Here is a 19,741-nt window from a genome sequence, read left to right on the forward strand (position 1 = left end):
TAAAGTCAACTTGGTTAAGGTTTCAGTGTATTTATAAATATATAATCAATACTCACAAGTTTCTAAATGTTCTCTGCAGGCCCCTTGTCTCAATTGGTTCCTGGAAACAAGCGAGTTTCTGAACAGAGGTTGACAAGATGTGAGCAGAAATTACAGTGAGAGGTATTTTTGGAGGTTAGGAAATAACTAAAAATGAGAATACTTATGCTGGCAAGGGTATAGAAATAAAGTAGAGCAGTGAGATAAAAGTAAAGCAGCATGTGTAATGCAGGACCAAAAGCTGTCCCCCACTTCAACATCAGAGTGGCCCTTAACTTGCTTTGTTTTTAAGAGAAAGCTTAGGTTGGGGCACCTGGGTGGCATCCAACTTTGGCCCAAGTCATCTCACGGTTGTGAACTGAAAGTTTTCCTGTGGATTCAATCTTCTCATTATGAACACAGTCATTACTCTGTTATATAACGCAATCATTCCCTCTGGGCTAATTAGGAAATAATGTGGAGTCGTGAGGATTCTGTATCAAATGAGAAGAGTTTGGGATCTTGCCGTACCTATTTTGCTTGTTTAAAGAACATTTCTTCTTCATGTATCTTGGTTCTCAGTTGCGTCCTAGATGTTGAGGTTACCAGGTAAATACTTTCATGATAGATTAAACATAATAGAACTTAATAATATAGATAATTTTAAAAAAATGGTTTTTCTTGGGGCACGTGGGTGGCTCAGTGGGTTAAGGATCCAACTCTTGTTTTCAGCTCAGGTCATGATCTCACCATTTCAGAGTTCAAGCCTTGTATCACACTCCTGCTTAGGATTTTCTGTCTCCTTCTTTCCCTCTGCCCCTCCCCTCTCACTCTCTTTCTCTTTCAAAAAAATAAACTGTAAAAAATACTAAAAATAAATTATTTTTCTTGGCTGCAGACTTTATGTATAATTGATAATTACTAACAGAAGTTTCATAAAAGATAACAGAAAATCTATTTCCAAGAAAAAAGTCTCCCCACCAAAACAAAGGGAGAAAATTTCCTGTATGTTAGACCAGAAAAGGTACATTGTGTCCATCCTCACACTTTAGAAGACAAAACAATCAGGTTATGTCAGAACATCCTATCTTCCAACAATTATCTCGAGCTGCATGTGTCCTACATAGAAAAAGTTGTGGAAAAAAATTGCAAGGCAACACTAAAGCCTTTGAGAAACAAGTGAAAAAAATTTCTAATGCCAAGTACTATAGGGAAATAGTTGTCAACACAAGTTCCTCTCTCCCACTTATTGGAATATATCAGAGCTAGTAATAGAAAATGTGATTACTCCCCAAGACACAATAACAGAGTAATGGTTAATAGACTCTAGTATGAGTGTGAGTCATGAGTCCCCTAATTATTAGCATATCACACTAGGCAAATGTTTCAGTATGTCAATTTCCTTATCTATAAAATAGGTTTCATAATAATATATATTACTTTTATTGTGAAGATTAAATGAGTTAAAATATTTAATGTGTTTTGAATAGCCCTTAGAATATAATAACTAATTGAACAGAAATTGTTATTATTATTTGCTACTATTGAAGTAGCTACCAGGTAATAAAATAAAATGAAGATTTTATAATAAGAGTCAACTTGACAAAAAGTTCTACTTAATAAAAGAAAAAATACAAAAGAATTTAGTAAGTGCAAAAACTAATATTTTGGAAATTGAGGAAGTTATTGAACAATTGAATTCTTTTTTCTACAAATACTCATTATGTGCCTACTATGTGCTTTGTTACTAAGGGTTAATGGACTGGGAATGTTATCTGGAAAAATTATAAGATCATACTTGAGAAATCTTTGGCAGAAACTGTTGAGTCGCCAATACCTGGTCCTTCTGGAGCATATTTGATTTTAATTTTGTATTCATCTTTCAGGGGAAAGAACATGTAAAGAACAACTGTATGTAAAGAGATATTCCAGCCACACTGTGCCAGCAGGGAGTTCGTTTGAACTGGAGTGCCCTGTGAAATACTGTACTAAGAAACCTCATGTGACCTGGTGCAAGCTCGAAGGAAAAAATTGTTTACTTCTTGGATATAAACTTCTGGGATACATGAATTGGAAAGAAAATGAGAGTATTTCAATTTTTGTTCTTCATTTCAATCGCATCCTGGCTCGTGACACCGGTTCATACCGCTGTTCTGCGAGTTTTGCATCTGGAGTTATTGAAAGCCATTCAATAATCATTAATGTAACAGGTGAGTTCTACACTCCAAGACTATCTGATATTTTTTCATCATGTTTCAAGGAAAAGGAGGACCTAGACTCTCAAGAGATTCTGTTAGACACTGAACTCATGTCAATGAGAAGACTGCCACACTCCTCAGATTGTGATCTGTGTGAGCATGTGTGTATGTAGTTTTGGGGTGAGTTAGGTAGAATATAGAGAACAAATATCATAAAATTCTTGTCCTTGCCTTTAGGGATGATAACATTTATCTGATAAGTCCAAAAATAGATCACTGAAGTATGGAAAAATTACCAAGTGAATACCAATAGTAGTAGGTAGTTCTCTATTCTTTGTCCTCTTTTCCTTCTATTTTTTCATCCACTTGCCAGTCCTTGACTTTTATTGATAATAAATCCTCGAAGTTACATTTGTGGTGCTCAGAAAATTACAAGCTTGTTAATAATCCACAGTTTATACAGAGAACATACAGCACACAAATACAGCTGACTCCCTGATGTGCTTTGAGGATGTTCATAGTTTTAGCTGCCTCCCCAGTCTCTCCCAGAGGCCCTCAAATAGGCTCAAATATCAGGATAACAGATTGGAGTTTAAAAACCTGGGATAAAACATGGAAAGCAAACAGAGAGAAGTAAGGAAAAAATGTTTTTCAAAAGTTTGATTTATGAAAATCTCACATCATACTCAATGGTAAAATATTGAAAGCTTTTCCTCTGAGAACAGGAAGGCGACAAGGATGTCTGCTTTTGTGACTTCTATTCAACACTGAACTGGAAGTTCTAGCCAGAGCACTTAGGCAAGAAAAAAGAAAGAAAAGGCATCCAAATTGAACAGAAAGAAGTGAAACTATCTCTATTCACAAATGATATGATTTTATATCTAGAAAATCATTAAAAATCCACAAAAGCTACTATAGTTAATAGATGAATTCAACAAGGTTGTACGATCAACTAAAAAATTAGTGGTATTTCTATACATTACCAGTGAACTATCTGAAAAGGGAACTAAAAAAAATTCTATTTATAGTAGCATCAAAAATAATAAAATACTTACAAATAAATCTAACCTGGGAAGCTCAACACTTGTAGACTGAACAAAATGTGGCTGAAAGAAATTAAAGAAGATATAAATACACGGAAAGATATCCCATGTTCACACTGGAAGACTTAGAATTGTTAAGGTGACAGTATTTCCCAAAGGAATCTATAGATTCAATACAATTCCCGTCGAAATCCCAACAACCTTTTTAAATTTTTTTCATAGATGAAAAAGCTGATCCTAAAATTCACATAAAGTTACAACAAGATCCAAAATAGCTGAAAAAAGTCTTGAAAAAGAAGAGCAAAGTTAGAGGGCTCACAGTCTTTTATTTTAATATTTATTACAAAACTACAATAATCAAAACAGTGTGGTACTAACACAAGGACAGATATAGAGATCAATAGAATAGAATTGAGAGTCCAAAAGAAATCCACACATCTTTGGCCAATTGACATTTTTTGTTTTTAATAGTTTGTTGTCAAGTTAGCTAACATACAATGTATACAGTGTGCTCTTGGATTCGGGAGTAGATTCCTGTGATTCATCACGTATATAAAACACCCATTGCTCATCCCAACAGGTGCCCTCCTCAATGCCCATAACCCATTTCCCTGCCCGCATCACCCCTTTCTACCCTCAGTTTGTTCTCTGTACTTAAAAGACTCTTATGGTTTGCCTTCTTCTCTGTTTGTAACTATATATTTTTTTCTTTCCCTTCCCCCGTGGTCTTCTGCTAAGTTTCTCAGCTTCCACATATGAGTAAAAACATATGATATCTGTCTTTCTCTGACTGACTTTTTTCACTTAGCATAATACCCTCCAGTTCCATCCACATTGCTCCAAATGTCAGGATTTCATTCTTTTTCATTGCCAAGTAACATTCCATTGTGTATATAAACCACATCTTCTTTATCCATTCATCAGTTGATGGACATTTGGGCTCTTTCCATAATTTGGCTATTGTTAATTGTGCTGCTATAAACATTGGGATACCTGTGGCCCTATGAGTCAGCACTCCTGTATCCTTTGGATAAACTCCTAGTAGTGCTATTGCTGGGTCGAAGGGTAATCAATCTTTAATTTTTTGAGGAACTTCCACACTGTTTTCCAGAGTGGCTGCACCAGTTTGCATGCCTACCAACAGTGCAAGAGGGTTGCCCTTTCTCCACATCCTCAGCAACATCTGTTGTTTCCTGGGTTGTTACTTTTAGCCACTCTGACCAGTGTGAGGTGGTATCTCGTTGTTTTGATTTGTATTTCTCTGATGATGATGAGCATTGGTGAGCATCTTTTCATGGGTCTGTTACCCATTTGGATGTCTAGTTTTGGCCAATTGACTTTTAATAAGACCTCCAGACCCATTCAATGGAAAAGTGATAGTTTCTTCAATAAATAGTGCTGAGGTAATTGGATACACATATGCAAAAAATGAATTTGGACCTCTGCTTCATACAACATACAAAATAAGTAAAAATGGATCATATATTTAATATAAGAACTAAAACAGTAGAAACTATGTTTGTATAAAATTTTAATACTATGTTTCCTTAGAGGAAAACATAGAAGTAGATCTTGGGAATCTTAGATTTGTTAATATTATTTTGCTACAACATCAAAAGCATAAATACATAAATAAATAAATAAATAATACTTCATAAAAATTAAAAACTTTTGTACATCAAAGGACACTATCAAGAGAATGAAAAGACAACCTATGGAATGCGAAAAAATTTTCGCAAATCATATATCTGATAAGGGACTAGTACCCAGAATATATAAAGAAGTCTTACAACTCAACAACAGTTAAGCAACTCAATTTAAATGGGCAAAAGACTGAACAGACATTTCTTCAAAGAAGATCTATAAATGGCCAATAAGCAAATGAAGAAATGCTCAACATCACTCATCATTAGAGGAATGCAAATCAAAATCACACCCACCAGGATTACTAGACATTTTTTTAATGGAAAATGACAAATGATAGCAAAGATGTGGATAAATTGAACTCCTTGTACTGTGCCAGTTGGAATGTAAAATGATGCTGCTGCTTTGAAAAGGCCTGGCAATCTTTCTTCAAAAAGTTAAACATAGTTGCCACAAGACCCAGCAATATACAAGTGAAATGAAAGGATGCGTCCACATTAAAACTTGTACCTGAATGACCTGAATGCTTATAACCACACTGTTCACAGAAGTCAAAAAGTGGAACAATCCAAGTGTTCCTCAACTGATAAATAGGTAAAGGAAACATGTTATATTCATACAGTGGGATATTATGCAGGCTAAAAAGGAATGAAGTGCTGGTATGTATTACAAAATAGATGAACTTCAAACACATTGTGCTAAGTAAAAGAAGCCAGATATAAAAGATTACATGTTATAATCTTGATTCTGTTTGTATGAAATATGCAGAACAGAAAAATCTGTGGAGATAAAAAGTGACTAATGGTTGCCAGGAAGGGTTAATGGGAGTAACTAATTAATGTGTATGGAATTTCCTTTGGGAATGATGAAAATGTTCTGAAACTAGATAGTGCAAAACGCTAGATAGTTGTACAAGATTGCATTGAGCTATCCGCTTTAAAATATTAAAATAATAATACTTATGTTAATATGTATTTTACCACGATAAAAAATATATTTGGATCAAAGGAGATCACCCTTTAATTATAAGAAATGAAGTGGGGTTTATTTGGGACCCATAAATCGACCATGAAGGTTATTGCCAAGAGAAATTTCAAAGAGTTTTGATGCACTGGTAGTATGTCTGAAATCTAAACGCAGACGTACATAGTCACTTCCTCTATGGACACCATTCACTTGAATGCATACACTTTGTGTTTGTAAAAAATTAATTTATTACTCTACATGTGTACTTTGGAGTCCATCTTTTAACTTCCTTAAAGTAGCCCAATGAAGGAATCCACTTAAATCCCTTAAAAATCTTTTAAATTACTTTAAGACCTCTGAAAACAGCCTAGTAAAGGAATGCATGGTACTCTAGTGCTGGTTACAACCTTCTATTATCAAGCATAGAAGTGTAGAAGGGATTTTGGGTAGAGTTGGAGACTCTGCTTTTGCAAATTTGGGATCAAAGTCAATGCTAATTGCCTGTGACTATCCATGCATTGGCTTATAAACCTCTTTGGAATGGAAGCTGTGTCCTAAACATCTTTGCTTCTCTGCAAACAGATGACATAGTATATAGCACATAGCAGGTGTTCAATAAATATTTCTTTGTCATTCTTAAATGAATTAAATAACATAATCTATGCAAAGTGAAACAGTTGCCTTTAACAACCTGGAGAAGCTTATACTGTAGATTATGAAATGAATCCTTTCTGGAGAAAATTGCACTACTAATTCATATAATGAGATAAAATATTGAGTTTTTAAAGAAGTATTACATTGTAACTGGCAAAATGAATGATAAAAATAGGCAAAACTTGCAAGACATTACTTCCAGAATATTGATAATACTTTGAAATAGACAATAATTAAGGGCTATTAGAGTATTTACATAATGAATATTAATATAATGTATAATAAAATTAAATGCAGTGGCATTGAGTCCACCCCTCCTTGGAAAAGCGACCTTCTTATGTAAGTTTGTCTTCTTTTGTGGGAACTAATCCCCGTCTGTGCAAGAGGGAGGAATTTAGCCAAAGTCAGAGGCAAGCCAATAATGACTTATGATATGGGAGTGTCTCAGGGGTATTACTGTGTCTCCTCTGTCCCATTTTGGGGTCATTCCACAGCCACTACAGATGGTTGCACAGTTTGTAAAGTGCATAAAGGTGCCTGTTCTAGGAATCAAGTCAGAGCTGAAATTAGGATCAACAGTCTGTCTCCCTTGGGGAGGAGGGAGCCACAGGGAAAATAGGAAGTTTCTCTCTTTTTTTTTTTTTTTAATAGTTTATTGTCAAATTAGTTTCCACATAACACTCAGTGCTCATCCCCACAAGTGTCCTCCTCCATGCCCATCCCCCCCTCCCCCCACATCCATCAGTCCTCAGTTTTTGTCAGCATTCAAGAGTCTCTCATGGTTAGGCAGCTTCTCTCTTGAACCCTGAGCCCTGGGGGCAGGATGCTTATTAGGATCACACTGGGGAGGAGCAAGAACCACGGAGTTGTGAGAGGGAAAAGCTACCTAGGAGAGAGGAGGGCCTTTTAAATTTCCCTTTGGAGACTTCTAATTTCCTACTCTCCCGACTTTCTTATCACTTTGTGAATCAGTGCTCCTGCCCTAAGGAGGAGAAGCCCCCAGGACTTTGCTTTGGCCGTCTACTCTCATCTGGCAGCAACCTTCACTCTGGGATTGATTCCCTCCTGTAGCTTCATGAGAATCTCAAACCTTCATTATCTTCCTTCCAAATAGTCTAATCAGCTGTATGGACTCTTTGTCTTTAGTGTTTCCTGTTTTAGTCCATTTCAGCCAAACATCTTCCTAATAAATGTCTTCCATAATGCCGCTCCTTTACTGAGTCCCCACAGAGTATCCATGGTGCTTCCCATGTTGGGCTCACATTTAACCAACACTCAAGGCCTTCGACAGTCCATCCACACCTGCCTTCCTTGATTGCTTCCAGACTCCACTATGAACCTCTACTCCAGCCCCACAGCCCATGCCTGCTATCGCATGTCCTCACCCTACTCTACCTATGTTGCTCTCCCCGCTCATAGGGCACCCATTCATCTGCCTCCACCTACCACAATTCTGCCCTTCTCATTTCCCATGTTCTTAAGAAAGCTTTCCATGTTCACCCTAAGGGAAGTGATTTCTCTCTTCTAGCCAATTTTATGCCATTTAAGGTCTGCGCTTTTCATTTATCAGACATTCCTTTGCACTATAGTAATGTGTGGACATGTTCTTTAGCCCATGAAGAATTATAATGAAGCAGGAACTGTGAGGTACTTTTCTGGGTTTTCTTGCTTCCTTCACAAAAGTCAAATGAATTCTTTCAGAATTGGCTTTGAACTGAGTGGGAATTTGCCTTTCAAGAAGTGATGAAAATAAACATAATAGGGAAAGAATTCAAGAAAAATTCCTTTTCCTTCTGTATGTGGGAGTAGTCAGTGAGCTGAGTATCGAAGAACAAAAATATACTATAAAATTATATTTAAAAACAATGCTTTTCATAAAAATAATGTGGAGGTATGACAAAAAATATTTCTCCCCTTCAAATACCTTTCTTTGGCACTGTTGGGAATTTTTCTGTTTTTGTATATAACTCTCTTTTTTTTGTACGTCCAAGTTAAGAATTGGTCCACTTAAGAACAGGGCTGTGGCAGAGTCAGGGCTTGGACGCTGTTGGGAAAGCAATACTGTCCCAGAATGAGGAAAAGTGCAAAGCCCCAGGAGAAAAGTTGACAGAGCTGGGGAACAGTCACTGGAATGTGCATTGGTCTGTGACTCCATTCCCACCAACCTCCCTTAGTCAGCCCCTGGTTAGGAACTTCACAAAGACAGGTGGTCATCCTCATAGCAGAGAAGTGAAGTATGAGTCGTAGGAAGTGAAAGGAACTGAAACACAATCTCTGTTTCAGAATGAGTAGTCAGCATGGCCTCAAAATCATCTATTCCTTGTGGCCCTCCACACTCACTCAGAGCATCTGCTGAGTGAGCATCCTGTTTTTCCAAGTGCCAGGATGCGACATACAGGCTATATTCTGTTCTTGTCCTTAAGTAATAGGGAAGAGGAAATCAAGGCAGACAGATGACGTTTGTGTTGTATTTGCAGTCTTCTTTCAAGCCTCAAAATAAATCTAGGAGCTTAACTTTGTGTCCATAATCTTTGAGGTGGTGATTCACACATCATGCAAACTCCTTTGAGCTGGGTTACTGGGTTCGGTTAGTGTGCAAATGCAGGAGTCCTCTCAGACTAGCTCTGACTTTAGACACACTCAAGTATTGTATTTGATTCTTCATCTTGCTTCTATTTCAGAACGGACTCAAAATAATTCAGAATACCCTCTAATAAGTGAGTATCAAACTTATCAAATAAAAATAAAGAAATAAGATTGTTTGATAGTTGAAGAAAGAACAAAAGTTGGATTTTCCTAATTGAGTAATTTTTTTTTTTTTGTATTAGGTTATTTATGTGGGACCCTTGTCCCTATTTCTATTCATACCCTTCCCCCAGACAGCTGCGTCTGTCATTGGTAATGACTTGGCTGCTGTCCTAACCTAAGCAACAGCTGCAGCATGAATAATGAAGAATTTGTTACCACTCTGTTATCTAACCACTTATTTGCCCAGCTTCAGTAGCTCCTGACCACCTTTACCTTGAGCCAAGCATGTGAGGAAGCAGATAGATAACAATGTTAATATATTTAGAAATAAAAATTTCCTGCATAAAAATACTTAACATATATACAAAACTAATGCTGTGTGATGCATTCTGATTTTTTTCTATTCTGTTGTGATTCGTATTTTTAATGTTTTTTTGTGGTCTACTAACTTGTTTCATGATCCATCGATAAGTTGCAACCTATCATGGACAAATAGAACATTAACTCATGTGAACATTGATCAGAGCAATGAGTACCATCTGTGTGCCCAGCAAAGCATGTTTGGAAATAACAAAGCTATCTGTAGATAACAAAATTATATAGTATGTGGAGATACCAAAGAGTTACAAGACAACAAAAAAACCTTTGTGGTAAAGGAACTGGAACTTAGCATCAAAAGCATGTTGGCTTCGGTCCCAAGTACAACTCACTACTATCTGACCTTGGGTGAGAGTCTTGGAACAATAACACTTTTATCAAGGCATGGAACTAGATAATAATAACAGTTTCCTTAGTTTTTCATTAGTGGTGAATATGAGAGTTAAGTGAGACAAGGTCGATGAAAGGGCTTGGTGAAGTGCTTTCTGAGAGCTGTTATGGGCATTTTTTTAAAAATTTTTTTAACGTTTTATTTATTTCTAGGAAAGAGAGAGAGACAGCGCGAGCAGGGGAGGGTCAGAGAGAGAGGGAGTCACAGACTCTGAAACAGGCTCCAGGCTCTGGGCTGGCAGCCAGCACAGAGCCCGACGCGGGGCTCGAACCCACGAACCGCGAGATCATGACCTAAACGAAAGTCGGACGCCCAACCGACTAAGCCACCCAGGCGCCCCTATGGGCATTTTTTTTAGAGGGGATTAACGCTAGCAGAATTAAAAATTCTTACCAAAGATGAATTATAACCCAGAGCCACCCACATATGCTCATCAATAAAGCATGAGGTGGGTGGGAATACTGAGGCCAGGGCTTCTTGGGGAATGCATCCCGGAAGGGAAATAGAGGCATCATTCATTCCAGTTCTGATGATGCAGGAGATATTACTGATCCTATTACATCTGAGATTCTCTAACTGTCTTTAGCATTGACTCACATTTCAGATGCAACTGGTGCCTCAGGACCACCCTCTCTGGAAGTGATGGAGGACAAACAATGGATGCTTTATAGTTTGCTTTCTTTGGGGGCATTGCCTCTGTTTGTTACTTGTTTGTACCTATTCTTCTGCCTGAGAAGGCACCAAGGTGGGTTCTACCTTTCATCTGCTGCTCTATGCCACACATTTGGGGGTCAGTTATTAAGGCCGATTGACTTTTAGTTGGTTCTTGTTTTCTTTCCCATATTCTGCAATGAGCCATGGATCATGATTTCCTCAGGGACAACATCCTTCCACCACGAAGACAAAGGGACTAATTCAGGTCCCTTTCAGGCATATGGAAGCACGTTCTCCACGGCACAGTGCGCCAGGCAGGGATTGTGCTAAGGAGGGCACACGGCTGGGACTGACCCATTCTACTTGGGTCTGTCTTAAGTTCATGTAAGAAGCAGCTCGTCTTTACACTTTAAGCAGCTCTTCTTCACTACTTTAAGGGTAGTGAAAGGGAGGTGGAAATAATCTCTCAGGTCAACAAGTCTGATTTGAATTAGTCTGTCTTATCCTCTTTTTCATAGTCCCAGCACATCATGGCCGTCATACACACCCTCGTCTAAATGAAGCCCATATGTGCCCAAAGGAAATTCCTATCTCTGTACTTTCGCTCGCCACCACAAACACAGGGCCGAACTGAACTCTCACCCAAAAGTAATGCGTTTGAAAAATGTGGGTTTGGCTAGGTGTGAAATCTTGGAAACAATTCCTTTCTGCTTTCTTAAGAATTCCTTCAGTGCCATGAGGAAACACTTGAACATAGTAAGAGGGAGATGTGTGGAGAATTCAGATGTAACACCTGTCCGCAACACCCCTGCTGTCTCTCTCTTTACTTTTCCCTCAGCCATCTCGTCCCATCCTGTCTCCCACATGGACGTCCTCAGGGTAGCTACAGAAGCAGAGCTAGACAGAGCCACCCTTTTCTCTGCCACAAGAGAAGGCTTTGTCTGGGCAAAAGTACTTTTGGTGTTTTGTGGTAAGGACTTCTGGAGCCCAGAACAACCTCAGAATACTGAAGGAATCCCCCATAACCCCTACTTCACATCTGCAGCTCTAAGGCTCTTTCTGTGGTCCCTCCCCAGCTTTCACCATCTTTCTTAAGGCTGCTTTAGAAAACTTCAGAAAAAGAGGTAGGAATAAATCCTTTGGACCACCGTATCTGAAGTTAACTGAGCCATGGGAGATCCTGACCTATGTAGGTGAGGAGACAGCGGTGTGTTTGGCATCAGGTATAGAATGTCCCCAGAACAGGATTTCCATCCTGTTTCAAGTGATAATAGTAGATCCTGCCCCTTCCTCTTGGATATGCCATAAGGCTCTCTGGAGTCAGAAGGGAAGAGCCAGCGAATGCACACACACACGGAAGTATGTGTGCCTTGCTGCTTCCAGGAAATAAACAAGCCAAAACAAATAGCAACGCTGCCACTGGCCCGGGAGGCATCCCGCCTCTGCCCAGAATTTCAGCCTAGCAATCTGGTTCCAGAACACATATTCTTTCCACAACCTTAACTTATAGGGAATTGGGGAAGAGTTGTGTGTTGTTCTTTACTCTTCTTGGTTTCTTATTTGTCTTTTTGAATTCCAGCAGGAAGAAAGGAGCCTTCTGACATAGCAAGAAGGGAAATTAACCTGGTATGTTCCATGCATCTGTTAAAACAAATGCAATCTATGTTATACCATGTTAACCTTGATATAATATTTCAAATTTAATAAGTCTATGTAACACCTACTCTGTGCCAGGAATGGTTTTAAATGCTATATATAGACTTAATTCTAAAAATGTGTTAATTTTTTTATTGTTTATTTTTGAGAGAGAGAGAGACAGACAGACGGAGTATGAGCAGGGAAGGGGCTGAGAGGGAGACACAGAATCCAAAGCAGGCTCCAGGCTCTGAGCTATCAGCACAGAGCCTGATGCAGGGCTGGAACCCTCGAACTTCGAGATCATGACCTGACCTGAAGTTGGATGCTTAGCTGACTGAACTACCCAGGTGCCCCTAAGAATGTGTTTATTTTACACTTACCTCCATCTGCAGCAAAGATTCTTCAGAATTCACAAGTTTCACAATAAGTGGCCTTTTGGAAGGGCATTAGTGGCAGTGTAGACCTGAAGTAGAAAAGTCAGAGATTGGATTGTATGACCTTGGCTACGCTCTTGATCTGTTATGTGACTTTGGGCTATTTATATATTCTTACAAAAACACCTTAAAATCTTTTGGTAGAGAATTGAGAGTTAATGAAAGAATGAACCATAAATAATCTCATAAATGATATGTGATTTCTTCACAGACTCCCAGTAGATAAAGAAATATGACCATAGGTCTAGTTATTATGCAAAAAGCTCTTGTAATGTATGTGGGCTCATCAAGGAAGAGACCTCCCAGACAAAGCAAAGGGCATTTTGGAGGCAGTGCCATGTTTTCCTATAGGTTCTTGGAATACAAGCATAAGCTTTTTTATTTGGGGCTCAATGTTGTGTAAATACTGGAACCCGAAAAAAATGCAAGATGAGGCAATATATTTCTGAAAAAAATTTTATGAGGTTGTTTGGTTAAAAAATAATCATAAGTGAGGTACTGCAAAGGAACGTGTGTGTGCACGTTTCACTGTGGAAGGGTAGAGATAAAGATGTAGTAACCTTCTCAAAAGTTCCAGAAATGCCAAATGCAGATATAGCCAGCAATTTTGCATATAATATTAAATGACACTCAGCATTCCTCAGCAGGTTGCCCAATTTTAAATCAAACCAAATATATTCAACTTTGTAAACTCATATTAAGTTTTTAGTAAGCAGCAGTAGGCACCATTGTGTTGACTGCTAAGGTTTTATTTTTTCAAGTAGGGAATTTTCTTAAATGTTGTTTTCTTCCTATAGTGAACAACAATAAACTACATTCTATTACAATCAGGACTGAGGTCTATGGAACTATTTAAAACAATAATCTAAATGGTTTCTTGTTTAAATAAAGCCCAGCTTGGTTAAAATGTAGTCATATTTCTTCCTCTGTAGGCTGGACAAATTATCTATCATCTGAAGTTGAATTCAAGGGGCTTCTCTATGTGTGCAATTGTTGGAATTTTGTTTTAAGATGCCTGTATCTTTTGCAGGAATTCACTGCTTTGGCCCATTTGAGTTGGCCAACATTTCAGAAAATATGGTGATGCCATATTAGACCTTTGAGACTAAAGATTTCTTAGGAAGGGACTCATATTGGAATCAGTGGAATAGAAACCTAACAGAGAGAAAGGAGCTGGTAAAATATGGCAGGTACATATGAAAGGCAGAGTTCTCATCTTACTCCACAAAGTTCCCTGGAGGGTGAAAAAGTGCTTAAAATACTAAAAAAAAAAAAAAAAAAAAAAAAAAAAAAAAAAACAAAAAACNAATCACTGAACTGTGTATTTTTTTTTAAAGTGCTTTGTAAACTGTAAAACAGCATTACAATATAGAGTAGGGTAGCAGCTTCGGTATTTGTCGTATCTATCCACATCAGCCTTGTGGCATCCACCCACTTTGCTGATGTGCTACACCATAGGCTCAACCACAGAGCACCATGTTTTCTTTTACCTCGTTCATTCTAACCAAGTTTTCCATGGAAACCAGCCATCTTTTGGGAAGGGAGCCAGGTAACTGAGTTGACAGACTTCTACACAACTGTAAAAGTGCAACAGAGATCTTATTGATATATTGAGGACTATGGCTATTTATTAGGTCACAAGACAGTTTTCTTCTTCAGTGCTTCTCTGGAGAAATTACCCAGGTTCCTTTGAGTGGGGATTGGGGCGCTTTTCAGCTGAGCCAAGAGACTGGGAGTGAGAAAGCTATTCCTGCCTCATTCAACTACCCAGCCTTAGTGTTACTTCCTGGACAGCCACCTCATTGAAGAGAAGCCGTATACTCAGTATCCAATGCTTAGTTTCTTGACATTGGGCCAGATATGCACATGTGGTAGAGGTCTGCCAGGAAGGGGTAGAAGATGGGCTACTTCATATACAAAATAAAGACGATAAAGGAAGAGATAGGCATGTAGACTGTCAACGACTGTGGATCTGATACCTTCACAGAGTTAGGCTACACTTCAAGAACATAAATTGACTGGGAAAATTGCAATTAAAAATTGAAATAACAACTCTTAGCATTAAAATGATATCTTCATTTTTATCAGGTAAGGTCCTTGTATAGTTAGGAGTGGTTAACTGAAAAGAATGAGAAGCATCAGGACGCATTTTATCTTAGTTTTTGTAAGTCTGCCGCTTTTTCTCTTTTTTTCTTAATTTTTAAAAATATTTACTTATTTTTGAAAGAGAGAAAGCATGAGTAGGGGAGGGGCAGAGAGAGAGGGAACAGAGGATCTGAAGCAGGCTCTACGCTGACAGCAGAAAGCCTGATGCAGGGCTCAAACTCACAGACTGTCAGATCATGAGCCAAAGTTGGATGCTTAACGGACTAAGCCACCCAGGTGCTCCTCTTTTTTTTTTTTTTTTTTTAAGTTCACCTCTTTCTCAGAAGCTTTAAGATATTTGATTTATTTGGAGGTATAATAATTTTCTTGTGATAATCCAGATAAGTTTTCCTGCAGTTAGGCCCTCCTTCCCAAAATTGAAGGCAATTTCTAATTCCAGGTTTTAAATCATAATAATGTATCTTGGATAACTCATAATTTTTACTCTTTCTGACCCATTAGAGGACATCTGTTCTATTTTACTTTTTTTTTTAATGTTTTATTTATTTCTAGGAGAGAAAGAGAGACAGCGTGAGCAGGGGAGGGTCAGAGAGATATGGAGTCACAGACTGAAACAGGCTCCAGGCTCTGAGCTGGCAGTCAGCACAGAGCCCGACGCGGGGCTCGAACCCACGAACCGCGAGATCATGACCTAAGCAAAAGTCAGAAGCTTAACCGACTAAGCCACCCAGGCGCCCCTGTTCTATTTTACTTTTAATCATTTACTTCTAAACTGTGTTAATCCTTTATCTTGTAAGCTGTCTGAAGTTTCTTGTGGGATTTTTATGTTTTTCTTATTAATTTGGGCTGAGAGATTGAAAAGTATTCTGTTGGGGTACCTGGGTGGCTCAGTTGGTTGAGCACCTGGCTCTTGATTTTGGCTCAGGTCATGATCTCATGATTCATGGGATGAAGCCCTATGTTGGGCTCTGTGCTGACAGTGCTAAACCTGCTTGGGATTCTCTCTCTCTCTCTCTCTCTCTCTCTCTCTTTCTGTTTCTCTCCCTCTCTGCCCCTCCCCAGCTCCTTCTCTGTCTCTCAAGAAAAAACAGAGTTCTGTGACCTCAATAACGAAGCACAAAATTACTACTTGGGAGGAACATAGTGGTCCTAAGACTTTCGTCTTTTAACAAGTAAGAATCTGCTAAAAATGTAAATGTCAGCAGCAAATGTGAGGAAGAGTAAATTAATTCTGTTGATGTGTTGACTCCATTTAGCACATACCCATAGTTTGCTAATTGTGTGTACTATCGCAACCTTAAGTGGTAGTTAAAACAGTTTTGTTTTGTTTTTTTTCTCTTACAGGTTGATATTCCCCAGCCCTTTCAGAGTGAGGAAACTGATGTGGGAATCAGGCAAAATCCCCAAACACTGCTATCAGAAACTGGTCCTTATGATAATGACCCCTGGTTCAGGGTCCAAGAAGAGTCTGAAGTTTATTCTAACCCATGCCTGGAGGAAAACAAACAGGGCGTTGTTTACGCTTCCTTGAACCATTCTGTCATTGGAATAAACCCAAGACAAGCAAGGAATGTGAAAGAAGCACCTACAGAATACGCAGCCATATGTGTGAGGAGTTAAATTGGATCTTGATCTCCAACCAGTGATCACTGAATGATCTGCATGTCCACACATTTACTGAGCCCAACAAAAGGTCAAAAAATATTCCTTGACCTGAGAAGCTTCACTTTAAGGAGTTTCATGTTGGTGCTTGGGTCTTAAGGGACCATAGGACAAATGACTAAAATTTCTCCCCCAAATTCTGAGGGAACTTTTTATATGATACCCTTGAACAACAACACAAAAACCCTTCCCTCCAAAACTAAGTGATATTATGAATAGCAGAGTGGTAGAACACTTAAACTTAGCCACATTTTACCAATGTACAAAGTTAATATATTTTTTGGAGGATAAAAGACACATGTAAGTAAGAGAGATTTGTGTTACCTGGATCACTTCACTACACTTTCTTGACAAAGAAAGGATGTCCCAATTTGACTAACTAACCATCAACCCAATAATGATAGTATGTTTATTTCTGGTCATTCTTCTGTGATGAGAAATACTCCTCTGTCCATCTAACACTGGGTTTTTTTTTTTTTAAATGTAAAAAAGAAGTAATTTTAGACTTGATATAAGAAAATAATGGAAAACATAAATGGCTCAGTGAAGATGTGGACTATACCAACTGCTGCAGAGCAGACGCTCCCCGTACCAGGCATGCAAATGGTTTTATCTACCCTATTACATTGCTGAGCAAATATAGGTCGTAATGGAGCAATTAATGTGTGGTGCATTTATATAAACAAAGTTGTGACTCAGTGGCTGGGTCACATGGACTAATGTATATGAATGTGATATAATGCTGCTGAATTAATATACTTGTGGGTTTTTAAAGAAACATAAAAGTAATTATCATTAAGCAAGTGCAGATTGATGACTTAAACTGCTTCATAGTTGATCTGATAGCAAATGAAAAGCACAGTTCATGGAAGGGAGAAGAGTCTTAATATTCATTTGGCCAGCCCAGGTTACCATACATTCATCAACCACATCTGTATCTTGCCATTCTTCTTACTCCTTTCTCAGGAAATCAGGGCAAGCCATCCAGAGTGAAGTGGTGCAGCTTCATAACAATTCATTTAAAAATATTGTAGTTGTGGAGCGCCTGGGTGGCTCAGTCAGGTAAGCACCTGACTTTGGCTCAGGTCATGATCTCATAGTTCATGAGTTTGAGCCCCACGTTGGGCTGTGTGTTGACAGCACAGAGCCTGGAGCCTGCTTCGGGTTCTGTGTCTCCCTCTCTCTCTACCCCTACCCTGTTCATGCTCTATCTCTGTCTCTCAAAACTGAATAAACATTAAAAAAAATTTTTTTTTTAATATTGTAATTGCAGCCACTTAGGTACAGCAAAAAGAGATGGTTTCAAACTTTTTGAATTTCCAGAGTACTTGTGTCTAATTCTTTCAAAAATAGCTTACAACTTTATTCAACAGTGTGAGTCTATTAGACTTCTCTGGTGCTGCTCTTGAACAATGCAATAGACCTCTTACAAAGTGGACAGCAAAGGTTGGGATCCATTGGAACAAATATGTGAGCTGCTGCACAAATGAATGTGGGGTGTGTGTGTGTGTGTGTGTGTGTGTGTGTGTGTAAGGAAGGATAGGTGACTTACAGAAATGGTAAAAAGAGAGACTGACTGTAGTGACATTCCATTTCAGTTTCCTAAAACATTTAAAATAGTAGAGCAAATGGATCATTAAAGAAAATGTATGAAAACAATGTATGTAAGTATGGGGATGGGGGTCTGACATCCCATACAATTTTTTATCCCAGAAAGATAAAACTGAGATTTTGTGGTGGAGCTTTCTTTATGTAACACTGGCATTAAGACTTTGCCCCATAGATTGAGATTGAGATTGAGATTGCTTTAGAGTTCCTGTTATCTAGCCAGTATGATATCGCTATACCTGAAATTTTGAGCAATCAGTTCCAGGTAGGCTCTTTCAGCCAAGCTGCATTTATGGGCAATTACGTACAAAAGATATATTAGAATAACTGTTTGCGGTATTCTTAAATATAGAAACAGGAAGTATGGGGAGGATACATTTAGCTGTCCTTATCAGATAAACACACAAAGCTGAACAGTTCCTTCATAATTTTTTTAAAAATTTAAACAGCAGAATATTTCTGTCTATTGTTTAGGATATTCTTAGCATGTCTTATGGTAAAAATAATGTTGGTAAAGATTTCACTTCTACAAATGATTCATTCTTACACTTGTACCATGCTGCCAAAATTCCAAATCGTTCATGTTTTTATTCCTTCTTAATAAATGGTGTCAGAGGGATGTATGTATTTCCCCAGTAAATCTACTTCAGTGTTATTTGCACGGCTTATTTCATTAATGAAATATGAGAAAAAGAATACGTGGATGATTTCATGACTTTTTGTGAATTTTAAACTTGTTGATTGTTACTGATAAGAAAGTAGTTATTAAAACTTATTTGGAATCAGTTTGGTATTGGCTTTCACACCAAAAAAAATTATGTGGACATGAAGTAGAAAGTGATTCTCAAACTCTATGGTACATAAAAACAACCTGAAAAGCTTGATAAACTGCAGGGTACCAACTGCTCGCCCTAAGAAGTTCTGGTTCAGGAGATCCAGAATATAGCTCTACAGTTCTCACACCGAAAGACATCCCAGGTAATTTAATACAGGTTTCCCAGAGTAGAGGCTAGTTTGGTATATGTGGTTTATTTGATCAGTTTTGCCTTCCAATGAAGACTTTCAAGGCCCCAGAATTGATTCTCTGACTCGATTACCTCCCCTCCTCTCGCCTCCTCTCTCCTCTCCCCTCCCTTCCCTTTCCCTCCTCTCCCCTTCTCTTCTTTCCCTTCCTCTTCTCTCTCTCTCTCTCTCTCTCTCTCTCTCTCTCAATTTATTTTAGGTTCAGTAAAGTTGAGTGGAAAGGACAGAGAACTCCCTTGTATTCCCTGCCCCTATGCATGCACAGCCTCCTTCATCATCAACATCCCTCACCAGAGTGGTACATGGTACATTTGTTACAATCAATGAACAAACACTGACACATCATTATCAGCCAAAGTCATTTGTTTACATTAGAATTCACTCTTGGTGTTTTAACTCTATGGTTTTTTGCAAATGTATGGTGACATGTATCCTTTATTATAGTAATGTACAGAATGGTCTCACTTCCCTAAAAATCTTCTCTGCTCTATCTATTTATCCTTGCGTCACCTCTATCTCCTGGCAACCACGAATCCTTTTACTGTCTCCATAGTTTTGCCTTTTCCAGAATGTCAT

General features: G+C 38.3%; 1 protein-coding gene across 1 annotated transcript in view; it reads left to right on the forward strand.

Annotated features, from left to right (window-relative positions):
* BTLA (B and T lymphocyte associated) overlaps positions 1-18,837 on the forward strand; it is a 33,576-nt gene extending 14,739 nt beyond the window's left edge. The window contains exons 3-7 of the mRNA XM_077771873.1: positions 1,905-2,228; positions 9,205-9,240; positions 10,645-10,785; positions 12,274-12,320; positions 16,217-18,837. Coding sequence (XP_077627999.1) covers positions 1,905-2,228; positions 9,205-9,240; positions 10,645-10,785; positions 12,274-12,320; positions 16,217-16,492 — 824 coding nt within the window. The 3' untranslated portion in view covers positions 16,493-18,837. The remainder of the gene's footprint in view (positions 1-1,904; positions 2,229-9,204; positions 9,241-10,644; positions 10,786-12,273; positions 12,321-16,216) is intronic.
* Positions 18,838-19,741: the final 904 nt, after the last annotated feature.

The sequence above is a fragment of the Crocuta crocuta genome, unplaced genomic scaffold, assembly GCF_008692635.1.
Source record: "Crocuta crocuta isolate KB4526 unplaced genomic scaffold, BGI_CrCroc_1.0 scaffold56, whole genome shotgun sequence".
Lineage (NCBI taxonomy): Eukaryota > Metazoa > Chordata > Mammalia > Carnivora > Hyaenidae > Crocuta > Crocuta crocuta.